Here is a 17,291-nt window from a genome sequence, read left to right as displayed (position 1 = left end):
AAGAGGGGCCCTGAGGAGGGTGGCTCCCTGACATGTTCTCCAGGACAGCAGGGGGGAGGGCGAGAGTGGGGTGACTGCTGCAGGGCCCTGGAGGTCGGCAAAGGAGGGCGAGGCAGTCATTCTGGGAAGACTTCACAGAGAAGGCCGCATGGAACCCTTAAGGACAGGAAGGGATTTGGGAAGGCAGGCCCAAGGGCACTGTAAATAAAACTAGACTCCTTTCTGCAGCTTACAGGCTCCTGCACAATCTCTTTTGTGTCTTCCAGCATGTCCCGGTCTTCCTGCCTCAGGGCCTTTGCTGCCACGGTTCCCTCTGTCTGAGCCCTCTTGCCCCCGAACTTTGCATGGCTGGCTCCTTGTGCTCTTGGAAGTCTCCACTGTACCTCAGGGACTTTCCTGACCGCTGTCTGAATCCTCCACCCTCCAGGCACCCCTCTTCACATCAGCCTGTTTTATTTCCTTTTAGAGGCGGGGGGAGGGGGGGACACGTGTAACCAAACTACTCACTAGCTGTGAAAATGTGCACTGTCCTCCTCTGTCACGCCCCCTCCCCAGTTAGAATGTAAACGCCTTGAGAGCAGGGCCCATGTCTGTCTTGTTCATGGCTTTGCTCCAGCTCCTGGAGCACAGCCCAACACAGCAGGCTCCATCGGGACAGTGCTGGACAGGAGGATAAAAGGAGGGAAGGAGGGAGGGAGGGAGGGAAGGAGGGAAAGAAGGAGGGAAGGAAGTCTTTGAAGAATGAGTGGCATTCCGGGTGGCAGAAAAGGCAGGGAAGAGGGCGTTATACTGCGGGTGTAGACACTGTATATCTTGAAGAGGAGAAGCTGCCAAGACCAGATCAGCCCGTTCAGGACAAAAAGAGGTCCCAGGGCTAGCCCTTTCTCGTCAGCCCCGTAGCCAGTGCCCTCTCATTGCCCCTGTACAAATGGGTGCTAGCCCATTTGAAGAACTTGTACCCAGTTCCTGGAGGGAGCTACAGAACTCTTCGTGGCTGGGGTGGGAACTCTCTGGCCAGAGGTGCTATGTCTGGTGTCTCTGCTCTTCCAGGGCCCCTAGCCCCCTGACTCTCATGGGGGCCCTATAGTCCTCTGTTCCCAGGAGGGCCATGGAGGCTGTTCAGCCACTTAGTAGCTATGTGACTTTGGACAGATCCATCAACCTCTCTGAGCTGCCATCTCCTTCCGGACAAAATGGGCTTCAAGGTGGTTTTAAGGATTAAGCAAGAGAACCCAGTGAAAAGCTCTCAGCATGTGCCTGGAGTACAGTAAACCCAGCACCCCACTATAAATCAGTCTGAGGGCCTGTGGAGAGAAAACTGGGGAGCCCCGGCTCCAGATGAGAACTCAGAGGCCCTAGGGGAGGAGGGGCTGCTTCGAGGTCACACGGCCAGCCTGTGAACCCAGGCCTCCCGCCCGAGGCCCCGCTCCCTCTAGTGCCACCTCCTCAGCCCAGCCCAGAGAGACAGAGAGGGCCCTCCAGGTGATGCTGGGATGCGGTCGGGCTCGCCGCTCTCCTCTCCGCTTTCAGGAACGAGTTAAGTCCTGATGAGCTTCATGCCTGAGTGTGATCTTCCTTGTGGTGCTTATCATATTTCTGGGGCAGCATCTGCGTGGCTTTGAAGACTCTGGCAGAAGCCAAGCTCCCCCGTAATGGGCTGAATTACATTTACAAGAGGCCTTTAATGCCCTGTGGTCTCGGCTTCCTTAATGGGGATTTTCCTCCTCCTCCTTTTTTTCTCTCTCCCTTTTAATACGGTCACCGGTTTGGCTTTCGGAGTGCGGTTTGGATTCAAAACAGAGAAGTCAAAACTGTAGAATCCCTTCCAGCCCTCCCTCCTTCTTTCCCCCACTGGCTGACTGTGCCAAAGTCCCAAGAAAAGAAAACGTTGCTCCCGTCAGGATTTCAGCAGGAAAGAGGGAAGCCCCGTTGGGATTCCAGTCAGCTGGGAATTGGCTTGATCAGAAATTCTCCTCTGACTTTGCACTTGAGCAACAGAGCCACGAGCCTTGTGGAGGGGACTGGGAGGTGTCAGGCCCAGTGGCATGGTGGCCTCACTTGTGGAGAATGGGGGTCCCGTGCTCAGGGGCCAGCACGGGTGAGGCGTCAGGCAGCGCTCTCTCACCTGTCCCCACCTCACCCCATCCCTCCCTTCTCTGAACCTTCTGCACCTTCTGGAGGACTTACGTGTTCCTTAGCTGTTCTTTTTAACGAGTTCTGTCTCTGAACACTGGTCGGGTACGATACCTATATCTCAGGGATACAACACTTAGCCAGAGGTTTGGCCAGCCTTGAAATGGGGACTCGGAAGGGGACCCAGTTGGTCTCCCCATCTCCCTCTTTTCTTTTTTGTCCTCTGACAGGATGAGAAAAGGCAAGCGTGCCATGTTTGGAGGACAAGGCCTCTGCCATGCAGGTCTGTGGACCCTGGCCCCTCCTATGGATTCCCATTTGGTTTCCTCTATTTCTTAGATGGTCCCCCAGGGCCCTGATAGATACCACCTGACCACTGGTGTCATTAGGTCTGGGCGCCCTCCAGCTCCTGATGGACAACTGGCTGGGGTGGAAGGCCCAGAAGTCTGGCCCCAGGGCTGCCTGTCATTTTGTCAGTCCTGAGAGTGGGTTTTCACACAGCATCCCCAGGGCTGCGCACACACACTCCTGCAGCATGCAGGCAGTAAAGCGACAGGCAACCAAAAAAGGGTAGGAGGCAAAGAGGCGAGGAATACCAAATCTGTGACATCTTCCCCTAAGGAAAAGCAGCCGTCTCCAATGTCTCCATCAATCACCATTTATCTCCTTTCAAACGGAACCACGGCTGAACCTCTTTATCTTTGTGACACCGTTCAGTCTGCACAGCATTTTCTGTCTGACAGGGAGGTGGCCCTGCTCCCTGGCCTCAGAGAGGAAGGGAAGAAGGAGCGCTTGAGGAAGAGTCTAGGAGAGGAAAGTGAATGAACCAGTAAGTGCTTATTGAGCATCTGCCGTAGGCAAAGCCCGTGCTAAATAGAACATGGGGGGCAGACAGGAGGAGTGGGCTGCGGAACACACGTGGAGAGACGAGAGATAGAAACAGGAAGCGAGTCACACACGCCGTGATGCACTTAGATGTTCCACTGCCTGACCTAAGCAGGCCTGGTGACCAGTACCTGTGGTGACGGGGAGGGCAGGGATGGCTGCAGCAGCTGCTTTCGTGCCCCCAGGGTCTCTCGACATTCACCTCTGCCTGCCAAAGGCCACTTACCAGAGCCACCAGGGCCCTACCTGATGGCTTTGTTGTGTCCTTGGGAGCACGCTCAGTCAGAAGTGCAGATGCCCTGGGAAGCAGTCCTCAGTGACAGTACCCCAGCCTCCTGTCCTGGTTGGGATGCCTCTGAGGCATGTTCTACATCGTCCCCCAGAGCTTCCCAGCAGGATGGAGCTCCCGTTGCCCCCAGTGATTCAGTGGCATGACAATACTTCCTTCCCTGACCTGCCTTACTACCTTCCCCTAATGATACTTCCCGGATCACCTCCCAAATAAATGACTTGCACTCAGATCCTTGTTTTCGAAGCTGCTTCTGGGGCCACAACTTAAACGAAGGCCATGGCCTTTCTTAGTACTACACTTGGACCTTGACAGAAGAAACTTAAATGGACTAACATACAGTCTATATATTTGCTCACGTACATTGGAAATTATCTTAATTAAGACCCCTTTGGGCTGGCTGGTCAGCTCAATTGGTAAGAGTGTGGTGCTGATAACACCAATGTCCAGGGTTTGATCCCTATACAGGCCAGCTGCCAAAAATCTTAATTAAGACCCCTTTAATGCAAGTAATAAAAATCTATCTCCAACTAATTTAAATTTTAAAAAGAGAATTTTATTGTTTTACACAAGTAAAAAGTAACCAGGTAGACCCTAGCTTCGGGAACAGTTATATCCAGCTGCTGAAATTATGTCAAAGGAAACTGTCTCTCATCATCTCCTGACTCTGCTTTTCAATCATTCACGAAGCATTTGTTGAGCACCTTACCTTGTGCCAGGCAGTTTTTCTTCTTCTCAGGCAGTAATAAAATTGGCCACTTGGGGTGCCAGGCTCGCATCCTGCCAACCTAGCAACTGAAGGAGAAAGAAGTCTCAGGTCTGACCCTCACTGGCCCACCTCTGCCCGTCCCTGAGCCAGTCACTGTGACTGGTTGACTAGGCTGCCTCATGCCTATCCTTATTGCCTATCCTTGGTCCCCACGGCACCACAAGGACTGGGAATGGAAGAGGCCTTTTCCAGAGGGAAATCAGATGGACTGGGCTGACAGCAGATGCCTGATATTGATATGGGTGAGCACTTCATCATGTGCTGGGCTCCACGGGCCCTAAGATGAGTCACAAATGCTGTAACACAGGTGGAATATGGCCGGTACCCTAGGAATGTACATTGTGTTGTGGATGTTTAGAAAGCGGGAGATTACTCCCAGCTCAGCCAGCCAAGGAAGGCCTTCCGAAATGGGGCATTGGCCCTGGACATTGACAGCCACTGGGTACAGAAGCATCAGTTGTGTAAGGCCTTGAATGTCAGACTAAGGAGTTCATAGTCTACATTTAACAGACTAGAAAGAGATTATGCATTGACGTATGTGTTATGAGTGAATGTGGCCAGCTCAAAAGAGACTGCTGGGAAGGTCTGCAGGGCTGGCATTTCCTGTAAGCCTTGCCCATACCTATAGAGGGGTGTCCCAGCCCAGCTGGCAGCGGTCCGTATGGCTGAAGGCTGTGCACAGAGGGGCCGGGGAACTGCCAGGCTGGGGCAGCCATGCTTCCCTCATTGTGGGCTTGTGCCCGCCCTGGACATAGCCACCCACCTTAACTAAGAAAAGGAATTCCTGCCTGGCTGACAAGAATGAATGTCATTTCTCAAGGAGGGATGGGCCTGAAAACAAAACAATAGCATGTGGGTTGGGCCATACTTTGTGTTTATTTGCAAGGTCACTTGAGAGCCGCACCCACGTTGGGGCATTGATCCTGTCATTAGACCCAGACAAGGTGACTTGGCCAAGTTGTTCATAGAAGTCCAAGATGGCAGCCTCCAGGGCTCCTCATCTGCCGGAAAGGCCCTGGGCCCTCAGCCTTGGGCACCTCCTGCCCCCGAGAAGAGGTGACCGCTCCTCTCTTGTTTCCTTGACAGCAGGCACAGGTGGTGGCAGGTGGTGAGGACTAAGTTGCTGAGAAGCCAAGAGAAAAGGGAATGAGAGGGTCCCTGTGGCAGCTTGAGCCAGAATCACCTGACTCATGAGCTTCTCTCTTCCAGGCAAGATCCTCTTCCGGAGAAGCCACATCCGAGACGTGGCTGTGAAGAGGCTGAAGCCCATCGACGAGTACTGCCGGGTAAGGGGGGCTGGTGGAGGGGGCGATCCATCTGACTGTGAGTCTGTCCCTCTGTGAAGGAAGACAGTCTGTACAAAACCGTCCTGGTGTTTCCTGGCCAGAGGGGTGGGTGTGGGTGGCCCTTGGAGAGGGGTCAACCTGGGCTGGGCCACTCTCTGGGGCCTAAGGGCCTCAGGTTCACAGCTAAGCCTCTGTTCCTTTTGGGACATGTCTATGTTTATAAAAACACTGTTTTAAATCACTTGCACTGGCTTGGGAGCTGAGTTAAGGAGGCTTCTGCTGAAGGGACTGTGTATGTGGCATTTTGTTGGATATAGGAGAACAGTTTCTTTGAATTCCTCCTGGGATGTTGTTGGAATCAGGTGTAGGTTCAATAGCATCTGCAATATGCTTTGTTTATCACATAAATCTTGACAGATGCGAATGTTCATGTACACATCTATACATGCAAATGCTCACACACACACACACGCAACACACAACACACATTGAAGCAGCCAATGCCAAATTGCAGACAGGAGAGTGACAGCAATGTCATGATCCTGGGCACATTTGTCTTTCTGCTTTGATTAGGGCCTAGGACCCCTCCTGTGAGGAAGTGTCCTTGACACGTGGCCTCTGGACGGCCAGACTGCCTGGGTTTGAACCTCTGACTAGCTTCATGAACTTGGGCAAGTTACTTCACTTCCCTGAGCCTCAGTTTCCACGTCTGTATAATAGGGAGGAGACTAGTTACCTCCGCAGAGGGTGGTCGTGAGGATGGAATGAACGGCCACACGTAGGCAGCAGTACAGTGTCTGGCTCAGAGGAAGTGTTCAGTAGATGCTTTTTGTGATGATTACAAGGGCAAATAATTTGTATTAAATAAACAGCAAATAAAAAAGCTTTATTAAAAGCAAATAAAAATAATAACAACCAAATAAATGGAAAAGCAAACATTAAATAATTGGGTGTTACTACAGGGCACCACTTGCTTTAATAGAGATAAATTTCTTAGTTAAGTGAAACCAATGTGATGTCTGACTCAGGGATCTTGAGGAGAGACGGGTGTGTTATGATGTTTTGTCCCAAGTGCTGGTATTAGGAGTGTCAGGGTGAGAAGAGCTAGAGCCAAATTCCAGTGCCCCACTTACTAGCTGTGTGACCTTGGACAAGTTGTGTTACCTCTTTGAGCCCCAGTTTCCTCATCTGTAAAATGGGCATGAAAACAACTAGCTCACAGGGAGTTGAGTGGGAGAATGTACATCACACTGTTTTATAACTCTTGAAATGCTTTGTCCTTGCACAAAGCTGTTGCCTATAAGGTCCCTTTCTACACTAATATTTTATAATTCTGAATCATTCTGTTTCACAATAAAAATGTTAAAATATGAACCGAGTTACTAAATTTCCTAACTGGTATTCCTAGGCCTATAGGAAGACGAGCGCTCCCATGTAATCTTCATTAAACTGAAGTTTGAATGTCGTGACTGTGCAGACCATACTTGGGTGACATTTTCTGCCTTATACTAAAAGGATGCCCTGACAATGAATTCCCATAAGCTAGAAGCTCCTCTTCTTCAGATCAATATTCATTTTTCTCTTTAAAAGGCATTTATCATTTCTAGTTAAATTGATGGCTACAGCCTGAGCTTTTATTTCTCTTTATTCCTTTCCCAAGAAGTTAAGTAAATGGACAAAGCTAGCAGAGGAGGGGGCAAAGGGCGGGAGGAAGCCTTTTCTAGCTGGGATTTATGGCTCGCATCAGCCTGGGCCTCCTTGAGGTGGTGGAGCCCAAGGCATCTGCAGCTGGGCTCCGTGGAAATGCCGTCTCCTGGATCATCTGGAGGAGGAAACTGATAGCATCTTATCTCCTGGGATCAGGCTTTGAACAGGATTCCTGATTCAGGGGGGTCTAGGGCTCCAGTGTGCTGCTAGTGTCTGGGGGAACAGTTGAAGTGGGGTCTACAAGAGCAGGGGCCTCCTAACCCGATTAGCACAGATCTGCTCAGAGCCAGACAAGAAGCAGTGTCATGGGTTCACCAAGCAGACAGCCATCTCACAGGCAGCAATTTACTCTGAAAATGGTGGGGGGTGGGGCAGCGCAGAGTGACCTTTAATTCTGCTGAACTAGAAAGCTGGGATCTGTGCTCTGATTGTTTGAGAAACCCACTGACCTTGGAATGGTCATTAGGGGTAAGCCAGCATCAGTCCTTGGCCACTGCCACCCAGCAGTTCATTTCACAGCTCAGCCACCAGACAGTCCAATCTGTGGCCAGTCAGCATCCAAGGGTCCACTGGGCATCACTGCTGACCACAGCCAATGTCACGGCCAGTGCCATGTGCAGTCCACACCGTGGCCAGCCCTTCCTCTGTCCATACCTGTCCTTGGATACACTCTGCTTAGAGCCTTTGGAGTCTTTATTTACAGTACCCTACATATCCAGCTCTGCTTGGCCAACCAACATCATCTTCCTTGGATGTGCTAGACAATGTGGGCTCAGAATCGGGGATTTGGTGGGGACTCAAATTTGTGTGAAATTGTGAAGCTGTCTCTGCACACAGAGCAGCCGTCTCCTCTGCAAGGACTCAGACGTGGAAAGTCTGACCCCGCAGTGGACCTCCCCAGATTCAGGCTCCCTGCCCTCGCCAGCCAGCCAGTCCCTCAGTTTCACAGCCCAAATCTCAGAGTTAACTTTAAACATATATGGAGCAGATTGGATGAGCATCGTGGAAAATTTACCGAGCACCAGCGAGTGATTGTTTTATGTGGCACTTGAGGGCCGGGTGTCTATCAAGAGGGACTCCAAAGGCATTTCTTTAACTCCATAAATTAATTTAATGGGCAACATGGTTATGTGGTTAATATTTAATGGCTTTGGGGCCTCAACCCATTGAAGACTTTCATCTGACTAAACAAGAGTAAGCTATTCTGTAGGGACTCGGACTAGCAATTTTTTAAGTGACTCCATTTACCCTGTTACTGTGGGTGAAATACATGTTTTCAGTGCTTGTCCAGGGGATAAAATAAATATCCCAGGGAGGGAGGTGGAGAGCAGTATGAGAGAGTATTTGAGAATGATGGACTCACCCTTTGATGTGTTAATGACATGTATACAATCCAACTAGAATTCTTTCACTGCCCAAATAGCTCAGCTCATTTCTACTATTCTTCTGTCCAGGACACACTTGCCTCCGGGAACCAATGGCTTTCTTTGAGGGAGGGATGAGGGATTGGGTGCAGTCCCACAGGGGTCAGGAAGTCTCAACCCAACAAGAGGTCAGCACTGAAGGGCAGAGGATCTCCTGACCCTCCCCTCTGCACCCTCCAGACTCACTCATTTTTATCCCCGCTTTCCAGATTCGAAAACTGAGGCTATACATGGTGGTGGTTCTTAGTCCCAGATATTTTCTGTCCCACTGTGAAATTTTTCCACCATGGCCCATCATTGGCTCTCCCCTTAGGGAGAGTAACCTTGTTTTCTGGTCCTCATTCTGAGGGTGAGCCTGGGCCAGGAGTGTTGCTGTTGGGGAAGACTGAGGCAGAGGGCAAGGCAGATTAGTTTATGACTCCTGAATAGTCTGGTTCTCTGGGGGAACCCAGTTAGTAGGATCTTTCCATTTCCTTGACACACCCAGAAAAAGGAGTTTCCAGCCTGGGATAAGGCCAGTCATATCCCTTTTCTCCTCAAAACCCCTCAGAAGAGCCCTATTGCCCCTGAGAACGTCCGAGTTGGGCCCTCTGTGAGCTGCTTCCAAGTGCTGCTCAGGCCTCAGCTCCTGCCTCTCTCTCCGCTCCCTGCAGTCCAGCATGACAGGCTTGAGGCCACTCCCAACTAGCCAGGCCTCTCCTGCCACTCTCAGGCCTGTGCTAGTCCCCTTCCTGGGATGCATTCAGCTTCCGCAGTGGCCCCTCTGAGGAGCTTTGCAATTCCGAGACAAACTGACCGGCCCTGCTATTCTGCTCCCCAGAGGACTTGGTGCATGCTCTGCTTTGCACATTCATCCTCCATGAGGGGGTAACTTCATGTGTCCATCTTCTCCCAGACTACGAGCTCCTTGAGGGCCACTTCTGTTATCTTTGTGTCTTCACCAACAAGCAGGAAGCCGGGCCCCAAGTAGATGTTCAGCCAATATCTGATGACAAGATGAAAAGATCATAAATAGATGAAATTTCCTTGGAGGGTGACACATCCCCCAGGCCCTGATGTACTAGGATACCTTGTGAAGTGGCTTTAACTGTTACCAAGAATTAGACACTATTTACATTTCAAAAGAAGTTGCTGCTTAGATCCTTCAAAAAGAGAACCCCTGTGTTTGAAATACTCTGATTTACAGAAGCTCAGTGAGACCTCCAGATGGTGATCTAGGAAGAACAGGCTTGGGTGAGTTAGAGGCAGCCCCCAGGGGTGGGGATGGAGGATGAGGGTGGGAGGCCACACGGGCAGGAATCCAGCCGTCTTGTGCCACAGAGCGGCGGGCTTTTACTTGTAAGATTTCCATTGACTGGAAACTGATGCTGTTATAAAAGAGGGAAATGTCTGATCCCATGTAAAGAGCGGGACACCCACAGTCATTTCGCCAAAAGCACAGTTTTGCTTTTCATCCTGGACAGTCATTACCCAAAGCGGCGGGCTTCATGGAACGTGATCATTTTAGAGCATTGGGCCCTATCCCATACCACTTGGATTTGCAGAAACCAGATTCATGCCCACCATGTCCAAGTAGAGGTCTCCGAGATGCACAATGCAGTCACCCTCTCCCTTGTCTAAACCTGCACCATCTGTGGTGATGACACTTGGTGCTAAGTGGTGGCCCATGTCATAGGTCCCCAGAAAATGGTCTTGGGGGGCAGGAGCTGGAGACTTCAGAGCAGTTTAGGACTGAAAAGGAGGGCACTGGCAGGACTAGTGATGGCAAAACCTGGTTGGCTCTTCAGTGTCTCTTTACCAGTCCTCCCCCACCCCGACCAAGGCATGCACTGCCCCAGGCACCCACTGCCCCGGCCCCTTCCCATGCCTCACTTCTCCACACCTGCTATCAGCCTGGGTCACAGAATGGAAGGGTTGGAAGGTGACTGAGGTCAGCTCAACCGACATCCTACAGGGACCTGCATGTTCTTAGCAGCCCCCCCTAAGGGCAATGCTCCATGCCCCCTACCCCACCCCAATGCAATAGCTGTGAAGTCATGCTCGTTCCAGCCCTTCCCCAACCCTGGGGACTTTAGGACCCTCTGACCTTACTTGAATCAGAACTCTATTAGAAAGGCTCAATCAGATTGAGATCAGACAAATGAAGTTCACTGGTAATGGTGCTGTTTACAGTCCTAGAGCCACAGCTTGTTAGTGCTGAAAGAAACTTCAGAATGTCTCTAACCTGGATTGGCCCCAGCTGTGTTCCATGGGCTGTCATTAGGAGTTATTTGGAAAGCCAGCTCCACAGTCAAATACCTGTGAGAAATACTGGAGGCAGTAGGGAGTAGATCAGACAGAGCAGAGGCTCTGGACTCAGACGGCCTGATTCAAAATCTTGCTGCTTACTAGCTGTTTGGCCCTGGGGAATTATTTAACCTCTTTGTGCTTTCATTTCTTCTTCTGTAAAATTGGAATCATAGACATATCCTTCTCTTAGTGTCAATATGGTGATTAAATGTCAGTCCCTCAGGATGTCATTTCTATTAATAAATGCTGGCCTATACAAAGGTTTCTTTTCTGATGCTGTTATAAAAGAGGGAAACGTTTGATCCCATATAAAGAGCACAACACCCGTGGTTGTTTTGCCAAATGCACAGCTTTGCTTTTTGTCCTAGGATAGAATCCCTCTCTCCTCCACGCCCTACAGTCCAGCCCTTCAGACTTGAGGCCATTTTCAACTAGCCAGGCCTGTGCTAGTCCCCTTCCTGGGACGCATTCAGCTTCCACAGTGGCCCTATGGGTATCTTTCCTGTAGGACTTCTCAGAGGCTTTGCTATGCTAGTGAATATAGTGATCTCCAAGGCCAGGATGGGGGACCTTCAAGGCACCATTTCACATGTGCCCACAGAATTCATTTTACCCCATCAAGCAGTTGTGTCAGGAGATAGACTTTGGGATTTCAGAACTAGACTGTTTCATTCTAGACGAAACAACAAACAGAGGTGAGATGAGCTGCTCAGGTAGGCAGGCGCCATATCAAGTTCACTGTACCGAGCTCAGAGAGTGCAGGTAACACAACCAGCATCATACGGCCCATGAATGGCAGAGCCAGGACTCCAGCCCATGTCTCCCCAACCCTGAGGCCCTAACTTAACCACCACATGACGTACATCATGAATGTCCAATGGCAGAATTTTAGGCCTGAGCCAGGGTATGCTAAGCCCTGAAAATATCCATGTACCTGGTCCCCCACACAGCTCTTCCCAGAACGGCTGAGTTTGGGGGTTTCCCAGCTCTGGCCATCATTGCCGGCCTAGGCCCCTGGCGGCGGACTTGACAGCTCAGCACCAACTTCTCCTGCCAATGGTTTTGGCCAGAACTGGGTTTTGGCGGCAGCTCTGATGGAAGCTGCTCTGGCTGAGAGCCTCTTGTCAGCCTGAAGTCAGGACAAGCCCTGAATGAGCCCTCAATGCGGCTCCCCTGCGGCTCCTTGTTAAATAAAGATGCCGCGGTTGTTCCACCAAAAGGCCTCTTTGTCTGAGGCCCTCTCAGCCCACGCGTCCTCTACCCCCGGAATGCCGCTGTCTGTCAGCATGAAGAGCCCCTCTGTTCACCACTGATGCTGGGGGAGCCCTGGCCGGCCCAGGGTCTGTGCCTGGGGTGGTGGCAGCGTGCTCAGCTGGGAGGGCACTAAGCTCTCGGCACTGAAACCAGCCCTCTCCTGCCCTGCTTCCCCTCCCTCTCCCTTGCAGGGAGGTCACCCGGGCTGTGACTCTGCACACAGCCCAGATCCTGGTAATGGTTTCCCCACTCCTGTCCATGCTGACCCCATCGTGCTCCCTCCTGAGACTCGCCTGCCCTCCCACCAGCAGCCCTTGCTCTGCACAGGCCTCTCTGTCTTGCTTTCTCTCTCCCTCCCTCCCTCCCTCTCAGTCTCTCTCCTTCCTCGGTTTTTCTTTTCCTTTCCCTTCTACCCTTCTTGGGGGAGAAAACAGCACACACCATGCATGTTGAATGAGGACTTAGGTACTTCGGGGGCAAGTTCCACCCATCCTGCCTTTTTGAGCATGGGGCTTTGATTCTGCCACATTCTACCTACAGCTTCACCCCCCCAATGGCCTCAATGTCCCATCATACACGGAGGCAATGATGTCTACCTCCAGGACAAAATGGGGTGACGTCATTAGATGTGCTCTGACGAGAGTGGTGGTCATGCTTCCTTGTCCCTGCATCACCAGGGCATAGCACTGTGTCCAGCACACACTCAAAAGCCCTCACTGTTTGTCAGATGACTGGAGGTGTCAAGGGGCCCAGGACAGTGCCTGACATGCAGTAGTTGCATTAAATATTAATTTCCTTTCTGTTGATGGGGAGGTGGTATGTTAGAGAACACAGAAAGTCACTGGCTCTGGAAGGAATGACTGGGAGTTGCCTAGCATTCTCTGTCTGCCACGTCTGGTCTTGTCCCATATTGTCTCATCTCGTCTGGGTGTGGGTTTGGCATCAAGAAGCACCCTCCTGCTGGGATGCCTGGTGCTCGATGCCACAATTGAGTTGTTGTGGGACCAGCTCAGAGAAGAACTAAACCATCACCTCCCTCTTTCTAAGTACTTAAGACTCGGGGGCTTTTGCTGCCCCATTGTCATGTCCCACAGCTACTGGGCATTGAGCTTCTGAACACCAAAACCTTCATTCACTTATTGAAACAATTGTTGAGTGCCTCCTCTCTGTCAGATACTCTTCTAGGATCTGGGAACACAGAAGTCAACAGAACAGACTAAAGTCCCTGCCTGCATGGAGTTTCCATTCTTTTTTTTTTTTTTAAGATGACCAGTAAGGGGATCTTAACCCTTGACTTGGTGTTGTCAGCACCACGCTCTCCCAAGTGAGCTAACCGGCCATCCCTATATAGGGATTCAAACCTGTGGCTTTGGTGTTATCAGCACCACATTCTCCCAAGTGAGCCACGGGCCGGCCCTTGGAGCTTCCATTCTAGTGAAGTCTTTCCCACCCTCCGTGGTATCCACATGGCCTCTCCGAGCCCCAGCTTTCCTCATCTGTGACATGGGGATGGGATCCTGCCTTCACGAGGACTGTCATGAGGATTCCAGGAGCCACACCATGGAGGACCCACCATGCTTGGCATAGGAGCTGCTGGGTCGGGCATTGCTTCCAAAGCTGGTCCTGATGTGGGGGTTTGGGGAGCCACAGACATATGACAGGTCCTGTCTCGTGGACTGGGAAGCTCCTTATCAGCAGTTCCTCACACTCTGCTGTTGGCTTTTCCAGTCCCAGGTTTTGCACTTTCTTCTGGCTCCAGCCCTGGGCTCCCTTGTCCCTGTCCCTCAAGCTTCCTTTGGCAGTGACTTCTCCTGTCCTTGGACCAAGGGACTCTTCCTTGCACTAGCATTTCTCCCCATGCTGAATGGAGGATCCCAGAAAGCAGGGCTATACCCGGCCTTCCCCCTCCCCCACCCCTCTGTGTCGGACTGGGCCAGGTCAGGGGTCCTGAGTGCCCCTGGCTGCAAAGGGTGGAGTATGTGCAGGTGTGCAGCACCAACTCTGGCCATCACCTGACCCTGACCCTCACTTCACCCCTGCCCCCCACAGGCCTACACACCTGCCTTGACTGCTGTCCCCATAGGATGCCCACACCTCCCCTCTCTGCTTGTCAAATCCTGCAAACCCCTCTAGCCCAGCTCACGCCCACTCTTCTAAGAAGCCTTGCCACATCCTTCAGCTCACACTGACCTTCCAGGCACCCTCAGCTTGGCCTACACAAGGCCCTGCTAGAGCAGGCCTCTGCCTCCCTCCCACGCCTCTCTCCCTTGCTCTGTGCTCCCATCGACCTCCACGCAGCTCCTAGAACCACCACGCTAGACCTCTCTGCCTCCACATTGACCAGTTAATGCTTGCCCATCCTTCAGAACTTAGTTTCAAAGAGTCCTTCCTGAAACATCCCTCCACGCTGCCATGACAATCTTCTTAGGTCCTATCAAATCCTGTTGTAGCCCCCTGTCATCCTTGGTAGCAGTTACTAACTTGTTAAATAATTGATTGTGCAGTCAGTGTTTAGGGAGTGGAATACCTGGTATAGCTGGAGTGTGGCCAGTGGGAGATGAGGCTGGTAGGATGAGTTTGTGGGCAGGAGAAAATTCCTTCAGGCTTCCTGCAAAATGACTACTTCCTGAGGGCCCTGAGATGTAGGGTTCAATGGTCATTGTTTTTTACTTGGCTGGGTGGTTGTTTGGTTGGCTGACTGGCTGGTTGGATGGTTAGTTGGTTGAATTGTTGGCTAGATGGTTGATAGATAGCTTGATTGTTGAATGATTAGTTTTTTTTTTAGTTGTCTGGTTTTTTGATTAATTGGGTGGTTTGTTAGTTGGTTGATTAGTTGGCTGGTTAGTTAGTTGGTTAGTTAGTTGTTTAGTTGAGATGGATGGATGGATGGATGGATAGATAGATGGGTGGATGGAAAGTTGTTTTATTCCTTAGCTTGTGGGTTAATTAATTGATTAGTTGTCTGGTTGAGTGAGCAGGTGGCTGGTTGACTGTGTCTTCCATGGCACAGTCCTTGAGCTTCCCCATCACTGTTGGCCCAAGTTGACATGGTTTTGATTTTTCTTTTCCCAGGTTCATCACACCTAATGCCCTTTATTCCTGTCTTTCCACAGGCACTTGTCCGGCTGCCTCCCCACATTTCGCAGTGTGATGAAGTCTTTCGATTCTTTGAGACTCGACCTGAGGATGTCAACCCACCAAAAGAGTAAGTAGGAGTTCAGGCCTCTCCTTTGTGCTTGGGAGGTATGGGCTAAAGCTGAGGCCAGCCTGGAGAGACTGAGGACGGGGGAACACAGGTAGAGGGAGAACTAGCAAGGCCAACCAGGCTAAGAAATGATGGGCCAAAGGACCAGGGGACCACTGTTCCCCAGGATCCTACTGCTGAGGCTCGTTCCTCATTTCCATTTACCCCAGGGCTGGCAAGTGAGGTGTCTCTGCATATGGGGAGCAGGCTTTTCTGCAAACTCTTTCTAGCTCACAGGGTTGTTATAAGGAGCAGATGAGATAACAGGAAATATAATGGTCATGCCATCAGATGCCATTCAAGATTATCAGTTGTTGCTCTTAATTGCTAATGCTTACAAAGCTCTCAACATGTGCTTGCCAGGCTGAAAACTCACTGAATAACTCAGCAGTCCTGGACTGCTGCAGGAGATTTTATAGTCATCATCAGATATAACAACAAATTTACCAAATGGCTTTTATCTGTAGCATTTTATGATAGGCATTAGTAGTCTTGTTTATAGAGTAGAAAACCATGGCCCGGTGAGGTTAGGTGATTTTCCCCAAGTCATACACCTGTCTTGGTATGCAACAGGCTGAGAGCTGAACCCAAGTCTGTGGTTCCTAGTAGCCCAGTGCTGGCTGACGTTTCCATGATTGGAGAGAAATGGAAAACCAAGCTGGTCTTTTTTCTCTCTGGAATCAGGGTCCTCTGGGCCTGGTGGTCAAGATGGCCCACCCAGTCACACTGGTTTCTCACACATATGACCAGACTCCGTCCTGATGCCACCCTCTCTTGCTTGGGGCACTTCCCTCACCTACAGTAGGTGAACCCCAGAGTAGGTTCTCAGTTTTCTCCCAGGAGGGTTGGGGAGAGGACTGAAGGGGATGCTAATTGATCACCTCACTCCATATCTATTTCCCTGAAACCTTGAAGTACCAGGGTGGGTGAGAGAGAGGCAGATGGGGGGATACTACAGAGAGAAAGGAAAGAATAGGACAGAGGGACTGTATGAGACAGGTGGGGAGAGGCAGAGGGCCACCCGATGATGGGGAGGAGAAAGCCTAAGGACAAGGGTGTGCGTTGCACAGCTCCAGGGGTACGCCTCACATTGCACTCTGTGAATGGGCCCATGGAGGGTGCAGAGTGTACAGCCCGAACACCCATACTTGGCAGTCCTGTCTAAAGGAGCCCTTCTCTTTTTGCCTGTGCTGTAAGACTAAGCGCTTGACATGGTGTGGGCCCTTTGAGGGAGGGAAAAGCATTACCCACCTCAGAGGCTCACCTGGAGTGGCAAAGGCCATCTCCATTGCTGGTTGCTCCAGTGCTTAAGAAACAAGCAAATGCTATGAACCAACCGAAACTCATCAGTCACTTGGTTCCCAGTGTGGGGTAGTAAAAGCCACAGGGTATAGGATGCAAGGTCTTGAGGTCACATCTCAACTTCACTGCTACTAGCTGCACAACTTCAAGGCAGATCATTTGTGTAGCTTCCTCAAACTTCCCTTTTCTCATTTGTAAAAAGGGAATAGTGATTAATCCCTGTTCTTACTACCTCCAGTGGTTATCTACGAAACTCAGATGATAAGAGGAGAGAGAAGTTTGCACCAGGGGTTATACATTCTTATCGCCACATCACAGATAAAGAACAGAGGCTTACAGCTGGAGTCAGAACTTGAACCCAGAACCTCCAGGTTCCAAGCAGAAGCCCATGCTCTTCCCATTGCTCCTGCTGGCCTTGCTGGTTTGCAGACTGTGGTCTTGACACTTCTCAGCACTTCCTTTTTGTCCTCCTCTCTGTGCTCTGCCTCTTCCTTCTTCACTCTCCCAGGGCAAAGGAAGTCTCTGGAGACTAGCAGCAGTGTCCATGGGTGTGCACCCAATCCTGCCAGTCCCTGGCTGTGATGGCTCCTTCCTTAACATGTAGAGAGGACTGCTCCTCCATAGGCAGTGGTTGTTGGAATCCCCTATGATCATGTGCCCCACAAGTGGGGAGAGGGATCATCGAAGGTTGACATTGCAGGTGTATCAC

The 17,291-nt window shown here is 51.0% G+C and overlaps 1 protein-coding gene across 4 annotated transcripts in view; it reads left to right on the top strand.

The window, feature by feature from the left end:
• Positions 1–17,291, top strand: part of SH3PXD2A (SH3 and PX domains 2A) — a 238,199-nt gene that overhangs the window by 113,588 nt on the left and 107,320 nt on the right. For all 4 annotated transcript variants that reach the window (XR_010024035.1, XR_010024034.1, XM_063101874.1 and 1 more), the window contains exons 4-5: positions 5,286–5,362; positions 15,150–15,241. Coding sequence is in view for 2 of the 4 variants with exons in the window: in XM_063101874.1 (XP_062957944.1) it covers positions 5,286–5,362; positions 15,150–15,241 (169 nt within the window). In the remaining 2 variants the exon portion in view is untranslated. The remainder of the gene's footprint in view (positions 1–5,285; positions 5,363–15,149; positions 15,242–17,291) is intronic.

The sequence above is a fragment of the Cynocephalus volans genome, chromosome 7, assembly GCF_027409185.1.
Source record: "Cynocephalus volans isolate mCynVol1 chromosome 7, mCynVol1.pri, whole genome shotgun sequence".
Classification (NCBI taxonomy): Eukaryota; Metazoa; Chordata; class Mammalia; order Dermoptera; family Cynocephalidae; genus Cynocephalus; species Cynocephalus volans.
Note: the sequence above shows the minus strand (reverse complement) of the source record. Positions and strands in the feature narration are given on the sequence as shown.